General features: G+C 37.4%; 3 protein-coding genes across 3 annotated transcripts; all 3 read right to left on the bottom strand.

The window, feature by feature from the left end:
* Window positions 1-1301: 1301 nt before the first annotated feature.
* Window positions 1302-5523, bottom strand: LOC122019919 (cysteine-rich receptor-like protein kinase 2). Its single transcript, XM_042577547.1, has 7 exons — window positions 4741-5523; window positions 4333-4470; window positions 3607-3734; window positions 3197-3410; window positions 2858-3089; window positions 2557-2707; window positions 1302-2420 (listed from the first exon to the last, which is right to left on the bottom strand). The coding sequence occupies exons 1-7, from the start codon at window positions 5480-5482 to the stop codon at window positions 2163-2165; spliced, it is 1863 nt and encodes a 620-aa protein (XP_042433481.1). The 5' UTR covers window positions 5483-5523; the 3' UTR covers window positions 1302-2162.
* A 1893-nt stretch (window positions 5524-7416) lies between these two features.
* On the bottom strand, window positions 7417-12027 carry LOC122018651 (cold-responsive protein kinase 1-like). Its single transcript, XM_042576035.1, has 7 exons — window positions 11250-12027; window positions 11027-11155; window positions 10253-10380; window positions 9855-10068; window positions 8530-8761; window positions 8290-8440; window positions 7417-8104 (listed from the first exon to the last, which is right to left on the bottom strand). Exons 1-7 carry the CDS (start codon window positions 12001-12003, stop codon window positions 7790-7792), a joined length of 1923 nt encoding a protein of 640 aa, XP_042431969.1. The 5' UTR covers window positions 12004-12027; the 3' UTR covers window positions 7417-7789.
* A 1882-nt stretch (window positions 12028-13909) lies between these two features.
* LOC122018559 (cold-responsive protein kinase 1-like) lies at window positions 13910-17826 on the bottom strand. The gene is made up of 7 exons (XM_042575904.1): window positions 17044-17826; window positions 16649-16783; window positions 15668-15795; window positions 15264-15477; window positions 14929-15160; window positions 14622-14772; window positions 13910-14458 (listed from the first exon to the last, which is right to left on the bottom strand). Exons 1-7 carry the CDS (start codon window positions 17774-17776, stop codon window positions 14117-14119), a joined length of 1935 nt encoding a protein of 644 aa, XP_042431838.1. The 5' UTR covers window positions 17777-17826; the 3' UTR covers window positions 13910-14116.
* Window positions 17827-18131: the final 305 nt, after the last annotated feature.

Here is an 18131-nt window from a genome sequence, read left to right on the forward strand (position 1 = left end):
TCGAGACCGACTGAGTGGAGGAGTCCCCAGCCGAGCGGCTACTCCGCTCAACCGAGCGGAGGAATCATTGATGTATCTCTCAATATCCTTTTGGGAGATAGTGTCGATGACACAAGACATAGTCAATAGGTGGATCGTACGGCGGAGGATTAATGTCGAGGACCCCTTCCCTGCCTTGACACTGACATTTCTTATGTTATAAAGCGAAGTAAAGTCTACATCCAATCAATATAAAAGTCACATCCTCAACTAGTCATCTCCACGATTTTCGGACACTATCATATCATAACTGCAATTATATTAGAACCATGACAAATCCAATTCTTAAGCTACTTAAAAACTCTCAATACACAGATATACATGACTTGTTCTCATGTATCTTCACCAATGTAGTTAGGAATAATTTAATATATTCAACTTCATCACTTGTCGTAAATATCAAGTAGAAAATTATTACGTTGACAAAGTTGCATGTGACATTAAAGATAAGCGGAAGATGAAGAAACTTCTCTAATTGTAAGATGACTAGAAGACAATTACGCAAGAATCATGATAATCCAATTCTTAGGTTCAGACTCAATGCACATATGCCACTCCTCACCATGCATGTATCTTCATCAATATGTAGTTCTAAATAATATATTCAACTTCATCACCCATCGTGAACATCAACAAGTTGTCTCTTCGGGTCGGTACGATGATTAAGACATGAGATGTTGCCACATAAGGTCTTGGGGTCGAAATTCGGTGTGATCGAGCATAATCTCCCCCATGTCTTGATCATTTGTACTAATGACTAATAGTCATCCGTGATTTACCTCCTCCGTGTTGGCCTAAAAATAGATTGACGAGAACATTGAGAGCGAACGAATCGTCCTTTTGCCACGTGAACATCAACAAGCAAAAAATTGCAATGTCTAAAAAGTTGCATGTGACGTTGACGACGAACCAGCAAAAGATAAAGATGTGCGAAAGCATAAATATTTGAGGAAATGAGAGTTTAGATTGAAATGGAAGAGTTACTACAGCACACTTAGAGTTTGCTGTCTTAATTTTCTTACTATCTCTCAAGTACATGACAGTTCTTATTTATAGTGCAAAATAGAACCATCTAGCTAGAGTACATTAAAGCTGGTTAATATTAAACTCTTGATAATTTTCCAAAGCACTTATTCGTTTTCCAAGTTGTTCATCTATCTTGAAAAACTCCATTCATATTTCTTCTTAATTAACTAAATCTTGAATGAAGTGATGTCGCAGTTCAATAGCTAAGAGCCTAGGATCATAAATGAAAGCTTGGATTCTTTGTCATTACAATTGCAAACGTATATTGTCACAATAAGTTGTCATTACAATTGCAAACATATATCATCACAATATGCTGGGATCATAGATGTCACTTATCAATCGAGTCTTTCTTAGATGACTTTCTGAATCTCTTAGAAAATTCTGGTGCAGGACTGAATTTGTATTACGGACTTGAGATGGACCGGGTCGAGATGATCCCAAGTCAACAAAAATTTTTTTGTTTCCAATCCCAAGTAGCTTTCTCATCAAAGACATCTCGAAATATCATGCAATCCATCCTTAAAGTTTTCATGAGAAAACCACTTTGTTTGCTCCAAGACGACTCATAATATTGGCCTAAAAAAAATAGGTATTTGGCTTGGAGAGTATGCGAATAAGGTAGATGCCATTTAGTCGATGAATACAATTGAAACAAAAAATCTTCTTCAGAAAGCATACCGCATCAACTCTTCCCAAATGTAATGCTGGAATTTTCTGTAGCAAATCAGTAGTGAGGAATATGAACAGCAGTAGCAAGAAAGATGAGAATGATAGCTCTGATACCAAATTTGTTGGTTTCAAAAGCATAAATATTTGAGGAAATAAGAATTTAGATTGAAATGGAAGAATTACTTCATCACACTCTTTACAGTTTGCTTTCTTAATTTTCTTACTTGCTTACTTACAGGTTCCTATTTATAGTGCAAAATGAAGTCTAGAGTACATTAAAGCTAGTCAATAATAAACTCTAGATAATTTTCCATAGCACTTATTCACTTCCCTTGACCATTCTGTGACCATTCTTTCTAATGCAGTTTTAGAATATTGTGGTGAAATTAGATTTTGGTTGGTAAGTCAAAGATTAAAAATTAGTATCATTCAACAGCTTCTTCTTCATCAATCATTTCGCTGGCATCTATGAATGCAGGTCTTGTTAGCTGAAGAGCCACATCAGTTTGGCTCAGCAGCAGAACTACAGTCTCTGACATGGTTGGCCTTGCAGCAACCGTAAACTGGGTGCAGAGAAGAGCAATCTTAATGATCCTTTTAACTTCTTCTGGTGAATAGTCATTAGGATCCATGGTTTCGTCCACCATCTCCAATAACCGATCTTGTTCGTATAATTTCCAGGCCTGTTTCAGTAAAGAAAACAGATGAAGGATCAGAGTGACCCATAATGTATAACTTAAAAGCAGATACAGATGCTAAACAAGTTTCATGTATCTCATCTCCTATCGAAATATCTGTGATGATAGAACCTGTCATTACCCAATCACGAATATATTGAGTAGCAGGTTCGAGTTTGAGGTCATTGCACTGCCGGCCACTGATTATTTCAAGGACAACAATGCCATAGCCATATGTATCAACCTTTTCAGATAACTGTCCATGAATTGCATATTCAGGTGCTGTATATCCGCTGCATGATACATCGAGAACTTTGAATAAGTAGATGTACGTTTGTTTTCCTTAATGCATTGTAAAAGAAACAAGCATGTAACAATTACCAAAGAAAATGGCTACGGATGAATGACAATAACAAAGAATACTGAATATTATTAAGACTTACAAAGTGCCAGCAAATACAGTGCTAAGGTGAGTCTTGTCCTCAGGCAGAAGTCGTGCCAACCCAAAATCTGCAACCCTTGGCTGGAAATCATCGTCAAGTAGAATATTGCTACATTTTATATCACGGTGTATGATACGAATATGAAATTCCTGATGCAAATAAGAAAGACCGCGAGCCATCCCAACAATTATGCCAAATCTCTGCCTCCAATTGAGGAATCCACGTTTGTCGCCTTTAATTCAAATGATTTTGAAACAATACTAAGGCACATATTAAACAACAATGCATACAATTCAAAGAAAAATGTAAGTTGCTTGTATGTGAATCATAAGGAGTTACCAAATATGAACTTGTCAAGGCTGTTATTTGCCATATACTCATAGACAAGAAGAAAATTTTCGTGTTTGCTAGAATATCCAAGCAGACGGACTAAATTTCTATGATGAATATTGCTAATGAGCTTCACTTCGCTCTGAAAATCAGCTCTTGCTTTACTGGTTTGAGCGATTGCCAGCCGTTTTATAGCAACCGTTGTCCCATTTTTAAGGTGACCCTATAAAAATTATAATTGTCAGTATGTCTGCATTCATCCTCTTAGTTTAAGTACAGTATGGATATGATTATACTAACTTTTTTTGTTTTTTGCATTTTCTGTTGATAAAAGAATGATCACATACTTTTCCCAAAAATTTTACTTGGAAATTATGATTCATCAAGAAAGCAACATCTTTAACAGTTGAGGACTTCACCTGGTACACATCTCCGAATCCTCCTTCTCCAACTTTATTTTTTTCACTGAAATTATTTGTAGCATTTTTTAGATCCTTGTAACGGAAATTTAGAAGACCCTGAAATTTGGTTCCCCTTGATGAATCTCCTGCACAAGAATAACCTCGTGAGAACTATTTGAACAAGAAGCAATACAAGCATACCAGTAAAAAGATGTGAATCTAGGTAAGAATCGTTGAATCTGCTTCGGCAACAAAATGCTAATCAAAATAAACACACCAAAGGTTCTTTTGGAGCAAAAGGTGATAACACTCACCCTACGCAGCAGCCAAGTATCGAGGGACATTTTTGCCCTAACACACCAAATGTTCTTGAGCAAACACAATGCTCATCTTGATAATGTGGACGTTTAATTGAAATGGCAAACAATCATATGCTTAAACACCCCTTTATACTTGAGAACTGAACAAGCAGAAGTTAATGTTCATCAACAAAGTTATGGGGAGCTGATTCAAAATAGTGAAATAAGATTGGTTTGCACAAGCTAATAGAATGGTGAAAGATAAATATTATCTCAAACAAAGAATTAGCAAAATCAAACATAGAATGATGAAAACCGATAAGTATCACAACTCTCAGGCCTAATCAAACAAAATGATGATTTTTGAGCTTCAAATAGAAAGACTAGAAGTCCATACTTGATGGAAAATTAGCAGACCAATAAAAATAAGATCAGATTCATATACCTTCAGAAAGATTTCGTTGATCTCTAGATCTTCTGATCCTCAGAAGATATATAATAACCCCTAGAAGAAGCAACAGGCCGCCGACTCCTCCAGCAACTTCCCCAATTAGGGCCCCCTTATTGCTCGATTTCGCTCTTCCTGTGTTCCACTAGCACAGCCCCAGCTTAAATTAAGAATAAAAATCACTACTGCTATGTGTTCAACGAGACTTTTTTTAAAGCTTATTTTTTTATATAAATATAAGCCCATTTTTTGTGTTGAAAATCATTAAATTCAAACCAAAAAAAAAATCGAGGAACTGAAAATCTCGATTTCAAGACAACGATTTTTGTAATTATTTTTATGCTTTTATAACATTTCTAGGTACATTTTTATTTGGTGAACTGGTCAATGGAGGAGTCACAGCACCTGAATTCGTCAAGTAAGGCGACAGATCCACCGTTCGATTGGCCGGGAAGAAGGACTCGTCGGAGTACCTCATGAAGCATCCGGCGCCCAGCGCCCGCCCGTCGGCGCTCGGCAGGCACCGCATCACATTGCCGACCGCCGCCGCCAGGCACTGCTCGCACCCTTCCTCGCTCACAGTCTCCACGCACTGCGCCACAAAGAGCACTCCCTCCCTCTCCACCGCCGCGAAAAACTTCGGGATTCTCGGCGTGGCAGCGCTCAAATCCGCCACCAGCGACCTCACCGAGGCGGTGAATCCTCCGGTAGCTGCGTTGCGGACGCCGCACGAGTTCCTGTTCTCGGAGGGCGTCGCCTGGTCGAAAAAGAGGGTGCTCTCGTAGCGGAGGAAGCAGCCGTCGTAGATGACCCGGCCACCGTGGGCGGCACCGCAACGGCGAATGTGGCCTTCTGCGGCGGAGAAGCACGCGAGGCAGTCGGCGGAGGAGAGGTAACTGCGGCACTGGAACAGGGCGTAGACGGACTGCGGAGCGCGGGGGCGGTGCACGGTGGCGAAGAGAGAGGAGTTGCTGGCAGAGATGGAGGAGCGGAGGTCCGCGAGGGTGTCGTTGAATGTTGCGGCGAAGGCAGAGGCGTTGCGGACGTTGTATAAGCTGCAGCCGTCTTGGAGGAGGTTGGTCTGGGGCTCACCGACGGTAACACGACTCCATAGTATAAGCACCACGAACCCAAGAACGGATCTCATGATGCAGATCGGGTCACCGGAGGTCGGCTGTGACTGAGAACCGCTCCGGTACAGAAGATTGGGGCTTTCTATTGAACGCGATGAAATTGTGGGTTAATGTTTTGTTACTGTCATTTGTAATAAATATGAATTTAAAATAAAGGGAAAAAAATAAAGATTTTGTAAATTTTATTTATCTTTTCTTACAATTATTTTTGTATTTTAAATAACTTATCGATCCTTTTATTTCTTTCCGTCGGGGAAAAAAAATAAATATTCAATTTATTTCTTACTATTCTCATTTCTAATGTCAAAACAATGTCTTTCAGTTTTAAAATACTCTTATTCTAGTGTTGTAATGTGTAAAATAAAATTATTTTTATTTCAATTTATTCAAAATATTATATATAATGCACTTTTGTATTAATATTTTTATTAACTATATTGCTTAATGTTAATTAACATTATTTTTAAAAATTAAAATTAATATAAAAAGTCAAAACTATTTTAAATGACTATTTTTATCAAAACTGACTGCTACAATAATTTTACTATGATTTTAATTATTTTTAATTAAATTTAAATCACTTAAATTAAGTTTTAAAATAATTATATAAAAGTATTTTATATATATATATAGACCGAGTTGATAATTTTAATTGTATACATTGTAGTATTGAAGTAAAAATATTTTTAGAATAAAAAATATTATTTTTTATTAAAAAAAGAAAGGACACTTTTTTTTTATGATAATTGTGGACGTCTTTTGTTTTTTAACCTTTGGTTGGAAATATGTAGTTGGGTAAAATTTTGTTAGGAATGTTTTAAAAAAAAAATTAGAATAATAAAATATCTCTTTTAGGTAATATTTAATTCGTTCCATTTTACAATTAAGAAAATTTCGTAAGATTTAAAGACTTCTTATTAGTCATCAATGTGAATGATCAACTTGTGCTAATTGCCCACTGTATTGTACAATAAGCGTGCCCCTCTTTCTCTTATTATTCAATATATAGCATAATGTGGGGATGACTTTTGTTGAAAAAGAATGGAGTTGCTATACCTTCATTGGAATTTCATATACAATAAACTCTAGCTATAAGGCAATTTACTTATTGAATACAAGAGTTATTGTACGAGTATTGATTGATATCGATCCGCAAGAATGATGGCTGATTCTATCTGAAAACGGTGAAAATGATTAGCTGAAGATATGACTCAGCGGTTGACTTTACGAAGATTCTCCTCCGATCTACAAAACCAAGAACATTAGTATCGGATTAGGAAAGAGGTATCCGGTGTTGACCCTTCGACGCTCAAGTAAGTCATTAGAATAGTAGAAAGATAGTAAAAAACTGTAACAATAACAAGAGCTATAGCAAAGATAACGCATACTTCCTTTGATGTATGGATTTCCCTTTATATAGTGCTATAGTAGCAAATATACATGTTTATCGAGGCAAGTACACGTTTTTCCAACTATTCCATGAAAAAATATGTTAGAAAAAAGTATCTCTTACATCATTCTTTAACAAGGTATGCAAATATCTAAGATAATAAAGAAAATTTTCATCGTACGATTTGCTGTCAGGGGCCTCAACTCCCAAAACGATACAATGAGGTAGGCGAGGGGTCTCATTGTTTGGCCGAGCGAGGAGCCGTGCGGTCGGCATTCCCCGCGGACGTCGATTTCAGTTGTTCTTCTCCAAAGATCGCTCGGCCAGGTAATTCCTCACGTGATTGGCCATGCGGTTCGATCGGATTAGCTTTTGTAGGGTCGTCACAGTTAAATCTCTGATGTCCTCTCTATAGTCGATCGGGTCGGCTGAGCAATTTGCCCAAGTGAACCTCCCGGCCGAACAGAGCTCCCTTTACTTGCACATCAATGGTGTTATTCTAGTTATCGACAAATACCAAACTATATTCACACAGGTGAACATTATTGCACTGCTGATATCAATACAAATTTAGGGGTATGAAATAAAAATCTATCTGGACTGATGAGATATATAGAACCAGAATCATGTTAACTTCTTAATTAACATCGCCTTTCTAAGGAAACAATAATCATGATAATCCAGCTGTACTTAGCTCACTTAAAACATATATTCTTCAGTCTTAAATATAAAACAATAATAATAACAATCAAACTTTTATTCCACCAAATACAGTTAATTGTATAAATCCTCATACAATATTAAGTTCGATTCTCTTCTTCTATATTTAAATGAATATTATTTTATCATTACTATACTAATGTGTGATTGCCTATTAGTGTAGTTCGTAAAGCTTTACTCCATAAAATAGAATATTACTTGTCGTGGAACATCAACGAGCAGAAACTTCAGATATCGAAACAGTCGCATGCGAAGTAGAAGATAAAATGGTAGCTGGGGGTGAATCTCCATGAACTCTACTTGAGGCATCTATGAAGGTTGGTCTTGTGAGCTCAAAAGTATTATCACTTTGCCCGAGCAACATAACAACAATCTCAGACATGGTCGGCCTAGCAGCAGCAGCAGACTGTGTGCAGAGTAGAGCTATTTTAATGATCCTTTTCATTTCCTCTGGAGAAAATTCACTAGGATCTAAGGTTTCGTCCACCAGGTCAATCAACTGGCCGCGTTCATATAGTTTCCAAGCCTGTCTCGAGAAAGGTAGACAAAGAGAATCAAAACACAAGATGGTATAAAAGGACATAGAATGCATAAATATGATATCTAACTGATATTGTAAGTCGTAATAATAGTAACTGTTTGCTTAGCTTGTGTTTGTGTTTTATTTGTTAACATAGAGTTCATATATACTTGAGATTGCATAAGGGTTACCCATTCAAGGAGATACTGAGCGTCAGGCTCAAGTTGTAAGTCATTGCTTTTCCGGCCACTTATTATTTCGAGAACGGCAACTCCGAAGCTGTATGTATCAACCTTTTCAGAAAGTTGCCCCTGAAGTACATACTCAGGTGCTGTATATCCCCTACATGATACAGTATTTGAGAATTTGAAACTAGTAGTGATGAATATTATGGAGTGACTGCATGGGAATTGAACTCTGTAAAGACTTACAAAGTGCCAGCAAACCTAGTGCTGAGGTGACTCTTGTCGTCCGGCAGAAGGCGGGCTAGGCCAAAATCTGCAATTCTTGGCTGGAAATCATCATCGAGCAGAATGTTGCTACATTTTATATCACGATGTATGATACAAACGTGGAATTCCTGATGCAGGTAAGAAAGACCACGAGCCACGCCGACAATTATGGAGAATCTCTGTTTCCAGTTGAGGAATCCACGTCTGTCACCTGTAAAATGATTTCAACAAGACACAAACCGAAGAAACTCAAACTCATATCAATTTCTCCAAGGCTGGATGCAACTGCCAACTTTCAGGTATTTGATCACATATGAAAGTGAACTCAGATAAATAAACAGAAGAAACCCATTTTTAGGGGAACAGAAAGGGAAAAAAAACCCTACTTGGTGATAATTTAAATTGAGATCCTTGTGCAATAAAGGAAGGTCCTTACCAAATGAGCCAGTTAGCTCAATCAAAGAAAAATCATGATGATTTTTAAGAATAAATTAGTTAAGATTCTTTTACTCAAAAGCACTTTGACATTGACAATAATCAATTAACCATAAGAGCTAAATGGTACTCTGTTACATTAAACTCAGATATAATTGAAAGTTGAATTTGAAAAAAAAAAAGTTCCTGAAGTTTCTACCCTTTCTCTATGCTAAAGGTTAATTTAATTTTACTGAAAACCTGAATCCTTTTTACTAGAATCACTAATCAGGAGTTAAATTGACAACTTTTACTCATGTTAAAGCAACACAAGGGGTCGATCAATGATACTTATTTTGCACCTTTGGGTCCCTTCTATGCAACAATTGTGTGCATTGAAGCACTACCTATTTCCTGGTTTTTACTTTTGGCAAAAATTAACTAGGCCAATGTCCCAAGACAAGCTAAACAATGTTTTCAAGGAAGAAATTTGATGCATCTTTTAATCTATTTTCGCCTCACTTCTTTCTGATGTTGTCTCACAATTAGCATGATTATTGCATAGCAAATTAGTCAAGGAAAACCGTCATATGTCAAAACGTTAGAGACCTACAAAGCACAAGACACTACATAGACCACCAATGACTGAGGCATATATTGATTGGATGTGTGTTTCAGTGATTCTTATTTATCAAAACACTAACAATAAACAAAGGTGAGAAACCACAAATAAATTTTAATGATCTTGTGCCCTATTGGCTAAATAGAAAGCACAAAGAAAATGAAACTCAGACTCAGACTTAATTGTACACGTACAGTATCCATTTAATAATGAAGCAGGCATTCAAAGTAAGACACAAGCTGTTTGTATGTTGAAATTAAGAAATTACCAAATATAAATTTGTCAAGGCTGCTATTTGCCATGTACTCATAGACAAGAAGAAAATCTTTGCCTTTGCTAGAACATCCAAGCAGACGAATTAAATTTCTATGGTGAACATTGCTAATGAGCTTCACTTCGGTCTGAAAATCTGCTCTTGCCCTACTAATTTGAGCAATTACTAGTCTCTTTACAGCAACTGTTTTCCCATTTTTCAATATACCCTGTGAAAATTAGAGCTTTCAGCATATATTAACAGAATCTTTTAGCATAGGGCAATTATGTATATAAACTATGCCATTGCAATTGTTTAGGATAGAAGAAAAACCTTGAAACTTTACCCAATTTTTCAGATCTGGTGCATGATTCATGAAAAACAAAAGATTATAAACAATTAATGAGTCTCACCTTGTACACATCACCAAAACCTCCTCCTCCTAATTTACTGTCTTTACTGAAATTATTTGTAGCTTTTTTTAGATCCTTGTAATGGAAATTTAATGGACCTTGTAACTCAGTTGCCCCTAATATATCACCTGCACAAAGATAACCTCATGAGAAATTACTTGGATACGAAGCATATAAAATGTCAAGCGTAGTTCATTTTGCAAAAGAAAAAACCTAGAACTTCACACAACTGAAACTCATTAGCATGAAGAGAAATAGAAAACTGGCAAGGCAAGCTAATATCCTTTCTGTTTTTATTAAGACCAAATGAATCCTCAATAATGTCAAACTTATTCTTCTCTAAAGATCTTATCAAAGTTCATGGTAAAGCACCCTCACGGTATATCCATATATACATAAGTATATCAAATCCTCAATAATTGACAAAACACTCAAATAATCCTTTTGTCAACTAGCTGCCACCATTATTCTACCAATATTTAGTCAAACAAATGATGCCGTCGACTATATACAAAATAGCGTTCGAGTTTTGTTTCATCAACAAAAAAATGAGATGATTAACATCAACGTCAATGGAACTACTGATGATGCATGGTTGTTAGTAGTGAATGAACTATCACATTGATTTATGAAGAGAATGAATATGTGGCTGGTCTTTCTTCCCCTTACCATACAAAAGAAGAATGACTTGTTGAACTTACTATTTGCTAGTTCCCTGGAAAGAATTCTAACCTTAACTTCCAGGTGAGTAGAGAATAGATTGGATTCACAAACCTTTTCGGCCTTGTTGATCTCTGGATCTCCTGATCCACAGAAGTGTCACAAGCCCTAGAAGAAGCAACAGGCCGCCGCCGACTCCTCCAGCGACTCCCCAAATGATGGCCCTTCGCTTGTTCGATCTCCCTGTTCCAGAACCAAATCCATAGCTTAATTAGTACCATAATTACATACAAAAACGTATTTTTATCTGGAAGAGGGTAAGAAAATAGAAGTTCACCTGAATTCAAGAAAGGGGATAAATCCATGGTTTGGTTGGCGGGGAAGAAGGACTCGTTGGAGTATCTCATGAAGCAGCCGGTGTCCACCGCCCGGCCTTCGGCGGCCGGAAGGCACAACCCTGCATTATTCACCGCCTCTGCCAGACACTGGCCGCACCCCTCCACGGTGACCGTCTCCACGCACTGCGCTATCCCGAACATCCCCTCCCTTTCAGCCGCCGCGAAGAACTCCCGCGTCCTCGGCGTGGCAGTGCTCAAATCCTCCAACAACTGCCGAGCCGCCGCGGCGAGCCCGCCCGTCATGTTGCGGTTACCGCAGACGTTGAATAGCCCCGGGAGCGTGCCCTGGTCGAAGAAGGGGGCGCTCTCGTAGCGGAGGAAGCACTCGTCGTAGATGGCGCGGGCCCCATTGGCGGCGCCGCACTGGCGGCGGATACCGACCGCGGCGGCAGAGAAGCAAGTGAGGCATTCGGCAGTGGAGAGGTAGCCGCGGCACTGGAAGAGCGCGTAGACTTGCTGGGCGGAGCCCCGCGCGGTCGCGAAGTGAGCGGCGGAGCTGCCGGGAGCGGCAGAGGAGATGGTGGAGCGGAGGTCGGCAAAGGTGCTGTTGATTGTGGCGGCGAAGGCGGCGATGTTGGTGACGTTGTATACGCTGCAGATGTTCAGGATGTGGTTGGGCTGAGCGTCACTGGCGGTGATCCGACTCCATAGTATAAGCGCCACGAACGCGAGCGCCGAAGCGACGTAGGCCATGGTACGGTGTCGCGTCACCGAACGTGAGCCGTAGGGAGTACAACATCGCGGAAGACCATGATAGATTATATAGAATTCAAGTCCACTTTATTTATATTTATTTAATATATATATAGTCAACTAAATAAATAAACTTAAATATATGTACTCAATTTATTAATATTTATAAATTAATATTATAGATTAATTATTTGTAAATAATCTTCTCAATAATAATATCTTCGAATAAAATTTTTAAATTAGATTTATAAAACTTATAAATAAATAAGTAAACTTTTAAAATAAACAAAGGAACTAACTCATCAATTAAGTCAACTTGTAAAATATAATTGTTTTTGTAAAAGATCAAACAAACTCATTTCAAAACTTTAACAAATCAAATTCAAATTTATAGTAAAAATAAAGATTAATTCAAACTTAAATAATACTTCAAAGGTCTAATTAATTTTAGATTGAATTTGAGTTGAATTAATTATTTTATTAAATAAATTTAAACAATACAAACGCTTTATAGAGAAAGGCATTGATTTGATATTAATTTCATGTATTCAGTGTTGGGTAGGTAAGATATGACAGATTATATATATATGACTGACTTTGATTGAATTTTGACAATAACAAGGGCTTTAATAGAAGGATCCAAAACCAACTGTTAATCCTCTCAAGTCATTCATGTAGTCATGAAGTTATAAGTAGAGCTGCAAGACAAATATAGTTTAACAATAAAAAAATAGATAAATGTAGTTTAGCCTTTTCGTTTTGATATGCTCCAATAAAATTATATTATTATATATTTTAATGAAGTGAGGCAATACAGTATAAAATAATAAAAATTTTAAAGACAATTTTGTGGATAATTATAAAGTTTTTTTTTTCTGATATTTGATGGCCTCTTTATAAAATTTGAACATTTTAATAAAATTTTGAAGAGTATCACTATTTGATAGCTTGTTTATAAAATTCATGTCTTCTTTAGATGATTTGCGTCTTGTTTTCTAATTTAACAATATATTTTAAATTTTAAAAAATAAACTTAATTTCTGTTTTAAAACCTCCATATAAATTTTATTATTTTCTCAATTATTTAGATGATTCAAACTTAGAAAATAAGTCGATTATAATTTACTTTAATAGGTATTAAAGTTTATTCCTAACGGACGAAAAATAATTAGTTAAGTATATGACTTCTTCTGTAAAGAATCATTAATTTATCTATTTATATTTTAAATCGTTTGAAATGAACGATATTATTTTTTACTTTGACCGTCTAAATTGACTTGAATACTACTATTATACTTTAGTTAATTGGTCGTTTAGATAATTCAAGAAAAAAATAAAAGATCATTCAAACTTAGAAAAGAAATTGATTATAATTCTATAAAAAAAAGCCTATGTTTAATCATTTTACCGTATTTAAACGACTTTGAACACACCTACTTTTTATTTGAAATTGTGAATGAATTTCATTCAAATTCTCAAATTATATATCTTATTCTCCTACCTACCAAAGATATATCTTGATCAGCTACTTTTTCGACCTCACAACTAATTAGAAAAAAAAAGTCAGTCATAATTCTGCAAAACATCTACATCTTATTCTACATCTACATTGAAAAGTTGACTTGAGGCCATCAAAATTGATTTGAATACTCCTAGTCTCACACCTAACTATCATAAAAATAAGAGACCATTCAAACTTGGAAAAGAAGTTGATCGTGATTCTACATTGTCTAAATTGCCTCGTGGAAATACTCCTACTCTTCCTTCATTTACTGATCGATAAAAATAAGAGACCATCCAAACTTGAAAAACAAGTAAAATTCTATATTTTACCAATACCATCGATCCCACATTGTCCGGCTAGACAATTCTAGTAGATAATTAGATTATTGTCATTTTTTCCCCTTTGTTTCTAAAAATTGATTGGAGCAAAGAAATTGCAGTCTTTTCTAAAACATCATCGGAGCAGTCAGTTTAGTTTAAACAGCTGCTCTTATAACTAGAAGACATTACACAAGAATCGTGACAATTCAATTCTCTGGCTTCAAACAGTATGTATCTTTAGCAATGTAATTGTGAATGATACATGTTACTTCATCATTAGTTGTAAACATCACCGAGCAGAAAATTGCAAGGTCGAAAAGGTTGCATGTGAAGCTGCATTTGGAGTTGCATGTGACGTCGAAGATGAACCAGCCGAGGATGAAGATGCTTCTCCATGAACCCTACTGCTGGCATCTATGAAGGTAGGTCTTGTTGGCTGAAGAGTGTCATCAGTTTGGTTCAACAGCAGAACTACAATCTCTGACATGGTTGGCCTTGCAGCAACCGTAGACTGGGTGCAGAGAAGAGCAATCTTAATGATCCTTTTAACTTCTTCTGGTGTATAGTCACTAGGATCTAAGGTTTCGTCCACCATCTCCAATAATTGGTCTCGTTCGTATAATTTCCAGGCCTGTTTCAGAAAAGGAAATAGATGAAGGATCAAAGCACTGGATGATCCTAGAACATTTACTCCTATCGAATATTTGTGATAATAAAAGCAGATACAGATACAAAACAAGTTTGATGTATCTCATCTCCTATTGAATATTTGTGATAATAGCATCTGTCATTACCCATTCAAGAAGATATTGAGTAACAGGTTCGAGTTTTATGTCATTGCACTTCCGGCCGCTGATTATTTCAAGGACAACAACGCCATAGCTATATGTATCAACCTTTTCAGATAACTGCCCGTGAATTGCATACTCAGGTGCTGTATAACCGCTGCAAGATACATCAAGAACTTTGAATCAGTAGATGTACGCTTTCCTTAATGCGTCATAAAATAAACAAGCAATATGTAACAATTACCAAAGAAAATGACTGCAGATGAATGACAGTTGACACTAACAAAGAATATCAAATACTGTTAAAACTCACAAAGTGCCAGCAAATATAGTGCTAAGGTGACTCTTGTCCTCAGGGAGAAGTCGTGCCAGCCCAAAATCTGCAACCCTTGGCTGGAAATTGTTATCGAGCAGAATGTTGCTGCATTTTATATCGCGGTGTATGATACGAACATGAAATTCTTGATGCATGTAAGCAAGACCACGAGCTGTCCCAACAATAATACTAAATCTCTGCCTCCAGTTGAGGAACCCACGTTTATCGCCTTTGAAATGAGTTTTATACAATACTGAGGCTCATATTAAATAACAAAGCATACAATTCAAAGCAAAATGTAAACTGCTTGCATGTGAAAAATAAGGAGTTACCGAAAATGAAATTGTCAAGGCTGCCATTTGCCATATACTCATAGACAAGAAGAAAATCATCACGTTTGCTAGAATATCCAAGCAGACGAACTAAATTTCTATGATGAATATTGCTAATGAGCTTCACTTCGCTTTGAAAATCAGCTCTTGCTCTACTAGTTTCAGCAATTGCCAGCCGCTTTACAGCGACCGTTCTCCCATTTTTAAGTTGACCCTGTGAAAATTATAATTGTCAGTACATCTACATTCATTCTGTTGGTATAAGTATAGTATGAATATGATTATACTAACTTTTTTATTTTTTTTCTGTTGATAAAATAATGATCACATATTTTTCCCAAAAATTTCACTTGGAAATTGTGATTCATCAAGAAAGCAACATTACCAACAGTTCAGGACTTCACCTTGTACACATCTCCGAATCCTCCTTCTCCTAGTTTATTTTTTTCACTGAAATTATTTGTAGCATTTTTTAGATCCCTATAACGGAAATTTAGTGACGCCTGTAATTTGGTTCCTCCCAATGTATCTCCTGCAGAAAGATAACCTCGTGAGAACTATTTAAACAAGAAACAATAAAGGCACACCCAGTAAAAGAATGTGAATCAATGTGAGAATCCTTGAATCTGATTTGACAACAAAATGCTAATTAAAATAAACACAATAAATGGTCTTGAACAAACACAATGCTCAGTTTGACAATGTGCATGTTTAATTGGAATGACAGAGAATCAATCTTAAACACCTCTTTATTCATACTAAACAAGCAGAATATGAACTCAAGTAATCTCCACCTGTTGTTCATCAACAAAGCTAAGGAGGAGCTGATTCAAGATAATGACACAAGATCGGTTCGTACAAGCTAATAGAATGATGAAAAATAAATATTATCTCAAACAAAGTTCTATCATCTATCTATATACATATTAGCATCTGAATCATAAAGAACTTAAATTGTTTGTAACTTTGGAAAAGATAAGGAGATTGAGCTTCTATGTTTCAATGTAAAGAGCCATGAAGCAGGTGTACCCTATTGTTCGATAGTGGCCATAATGCACACTTCAAAAGCAAGGATTTATCGATGACATAACTATGCCATAGTAAAATAGCTGGTATGAAGTCATACTCGCTCGCTATTAAGTTTGGATCAACACAGCAAGTGGTGTTTCCAGATGCGACAGCTTCACAGCCTGACATGGCCGCCTTAAATGACTCTTTTAATGATAGCAGAAACTTGGTTGACTACTCAAATTTGTGATGAAAACCGATATGTATCTCGACTCCCGGACCTAATCAAACAAAATGATGATTTTTGAGCTTATTACTACCTACTAGGTACCATGGAAAATTAGCAGACCAATAAAAATAAGATGAGATTCATAAACCTTCAGAAGGATTTCGTTGATCTCTAGATCTTCTGATCCATAGAAGAGATACAGCCCCTAGAAGAAGCAACAGTCCGCCGACTCCTCCAGCAACTCCCACAATTAGGGCTCCCTTATTGCTCGATTTCGCTCTTTCTGTGTTCCATCATCACATTCCGAGTTTAAATCAGAAAGAAATAAAAATCACTGCCCTCTTGAAAAGATGAACAAAAATTAGTTGCCGAAGAAAAATCTGGAGGAAAATCATTAAATTTATATAAAAAGTCGAGGAACACCGATTTTTTGTATTTATTTATTTATTATGTTTTATGCTATTTTACAAATTTTATATGTTACTTGAAATAAAAATGTGGTTCAGTTAATTGAGGAACGGGTCAATGGAGGAATCATAGCACCTGAATTCGTCAAGTAAGGCGACAGATCCACCGTTCGATTGGCCGGGAAGAAGGACTCGTCGGAGTACCTCATGAAGCATCCGACGTCCAACGCCCGCCCGTCGGCTCTCGGCAGGCACAGCATCACGTCGTTGACCGCCGTCGCCAGGCACTGCTCGCACCCTTCCTCGCTCACAGTCTCCACGCACTGCGCCACAGCGAACACTCCCTCCCTCTCCGCCGCGGCGAAAAAGTTCTGGATTCTCGGCGTGGCGGCGATCAAATCCGCCGCCAGCGATCTCACCGAGGTGGTGAATCCTCCGGTAGATGCGTTTCGGCCGCCACAAAAGTTCCCGTTATCTGGGGGGGTCACTTGGTCGAAAAAGGGGGAGGTTTCGAAGCGGAGGAAGCAACCGTCGTAGAAGACGGTGCCGCCGTAGGTGGAGCTGCAATTGCGAATGAGCCCTTCGGCGGCGGAGTAGCACGCGAGGCAATCGACGGCGGAGAGGTAGCCGCGGCACTGGAACAGGGCGTAGATGGACGGAACGCCCGGGCGCTGCTCAGTGGCGAAGAGAGCGGAGGCGCTGTCGGAGAGGGAGGAGCGGAGGTCGGCGAGGGTGTCGTCGAGTATTGAGGCCAAGGAGGTGTTGGAGACGTATGCGCTGCAGCCGTCTCGGAGGAGGTTGGTCTGGGGGTCACCGACGGTAACACGACTCCATAGGAGAAGCACCACGAACCCAACAACGGGTCTCATGATGCAGATCGGATCACCGGAGGTGGACTGTCACCGGTAGAGAAATTGGCTTTCTATTGTACACGATGATGTTGATAAAAATATGAATTTAAAAATAAAGTAAAAAAAGGAAAGATTTTGTAAATCATATTTGTTTTTGAAGTTATCAATTATTTAAATTTATGATATGTGTCATTGTCTACCATTCTCATTTCTCATGTCAAAAAAAATCCATGCAGAAATAATCGTGTATGGTCGTTGTTTTGACCTTTGGTTGGTTCAGTCAAAGTTTGCTATTAATGTTAAGCAAAGACTTTTACAATAATAAAATATCTTTTTTAGGTAATATTTAACTCATTTTCTTATAATAAAATCT

Source organism: Zingiber officinale, chromosome 9A (assembly GCF_018446385.1).
Source record: "Zingiber officinale cultivar Zhangliang chromosome 9A, Zo_v1.1, whole genome shotgun sequence".
In the NCBI taxonomy this organism is placed as follows: Eukaryota; Viridiplantae; Streptophyta; class Magnoliopsida; order Zingiberales; family Zingiberaceae; genus Zingiber; species Zingiber officinale.

Coding starts and splice junctions, on each gene's coding strand:
- LOC122019919 (XM_042577547.1), bottom strand. CDS start 5,482: ATGAGATCCGTTCTTGGGTTCGTGGTGCTTATACTATGGAGTCGTGTT. Junction 3,735..4,332: donor TCAACGAAATCTTTCTGAAG/GTATATGAATCT, acceptor ATTCTTGTGCAG/GAGATTCATCAAGGGGAACC. Junction 3,411..3,606: donor GATTCGGAGATGTGTACCAG/GTGAAGTCCTCA, acceptor TAATTTTTATAG/GGTCACCTTAAAAATGGGAC.
- LOC122018651 (XM_042576035.1), bottom strand. CDS start 12,003: ATGGCCTACGTCGCTTCGGCGCTCGCGTTCGTGGCGCTTATACTATGG. Junction 11,156..11,249: donor ATCCCCTTTCTTGAATTCAG/GTGAACTTCTAT, acceptor GTTCTGGAACAG/GGAGATCGAACAAGCGAAGG. Junction 10,069..10,252: donor GTTTTGGTGATGTGTACAAG/GTGAGACTCATT, acceptor TAATTTTCACAG/GGTATATTGAAAAATGGGAA.
- LOC122018559 (XM_042575904.1), bottom strand. CDS start 17,776: ATGAGACCCGTTGTTGGGTTCGTGGTGCTTCTCCTATGGAGTCGTGTT. Junction 15,478..15,667: donor GATTCGGAGATGTGTACAAG/GTGAAGTCCTGA, acceptor TAATTTTCACAG/GGTCAACTTAAAAATGGGAG. Junction 15,161..15,263: donor CCTTGACAATTTCATTTTCG/GTAACTCCTTAT, acceptor CTCATTTCAAAG/GCGATAAACGTGGGTTCCTC.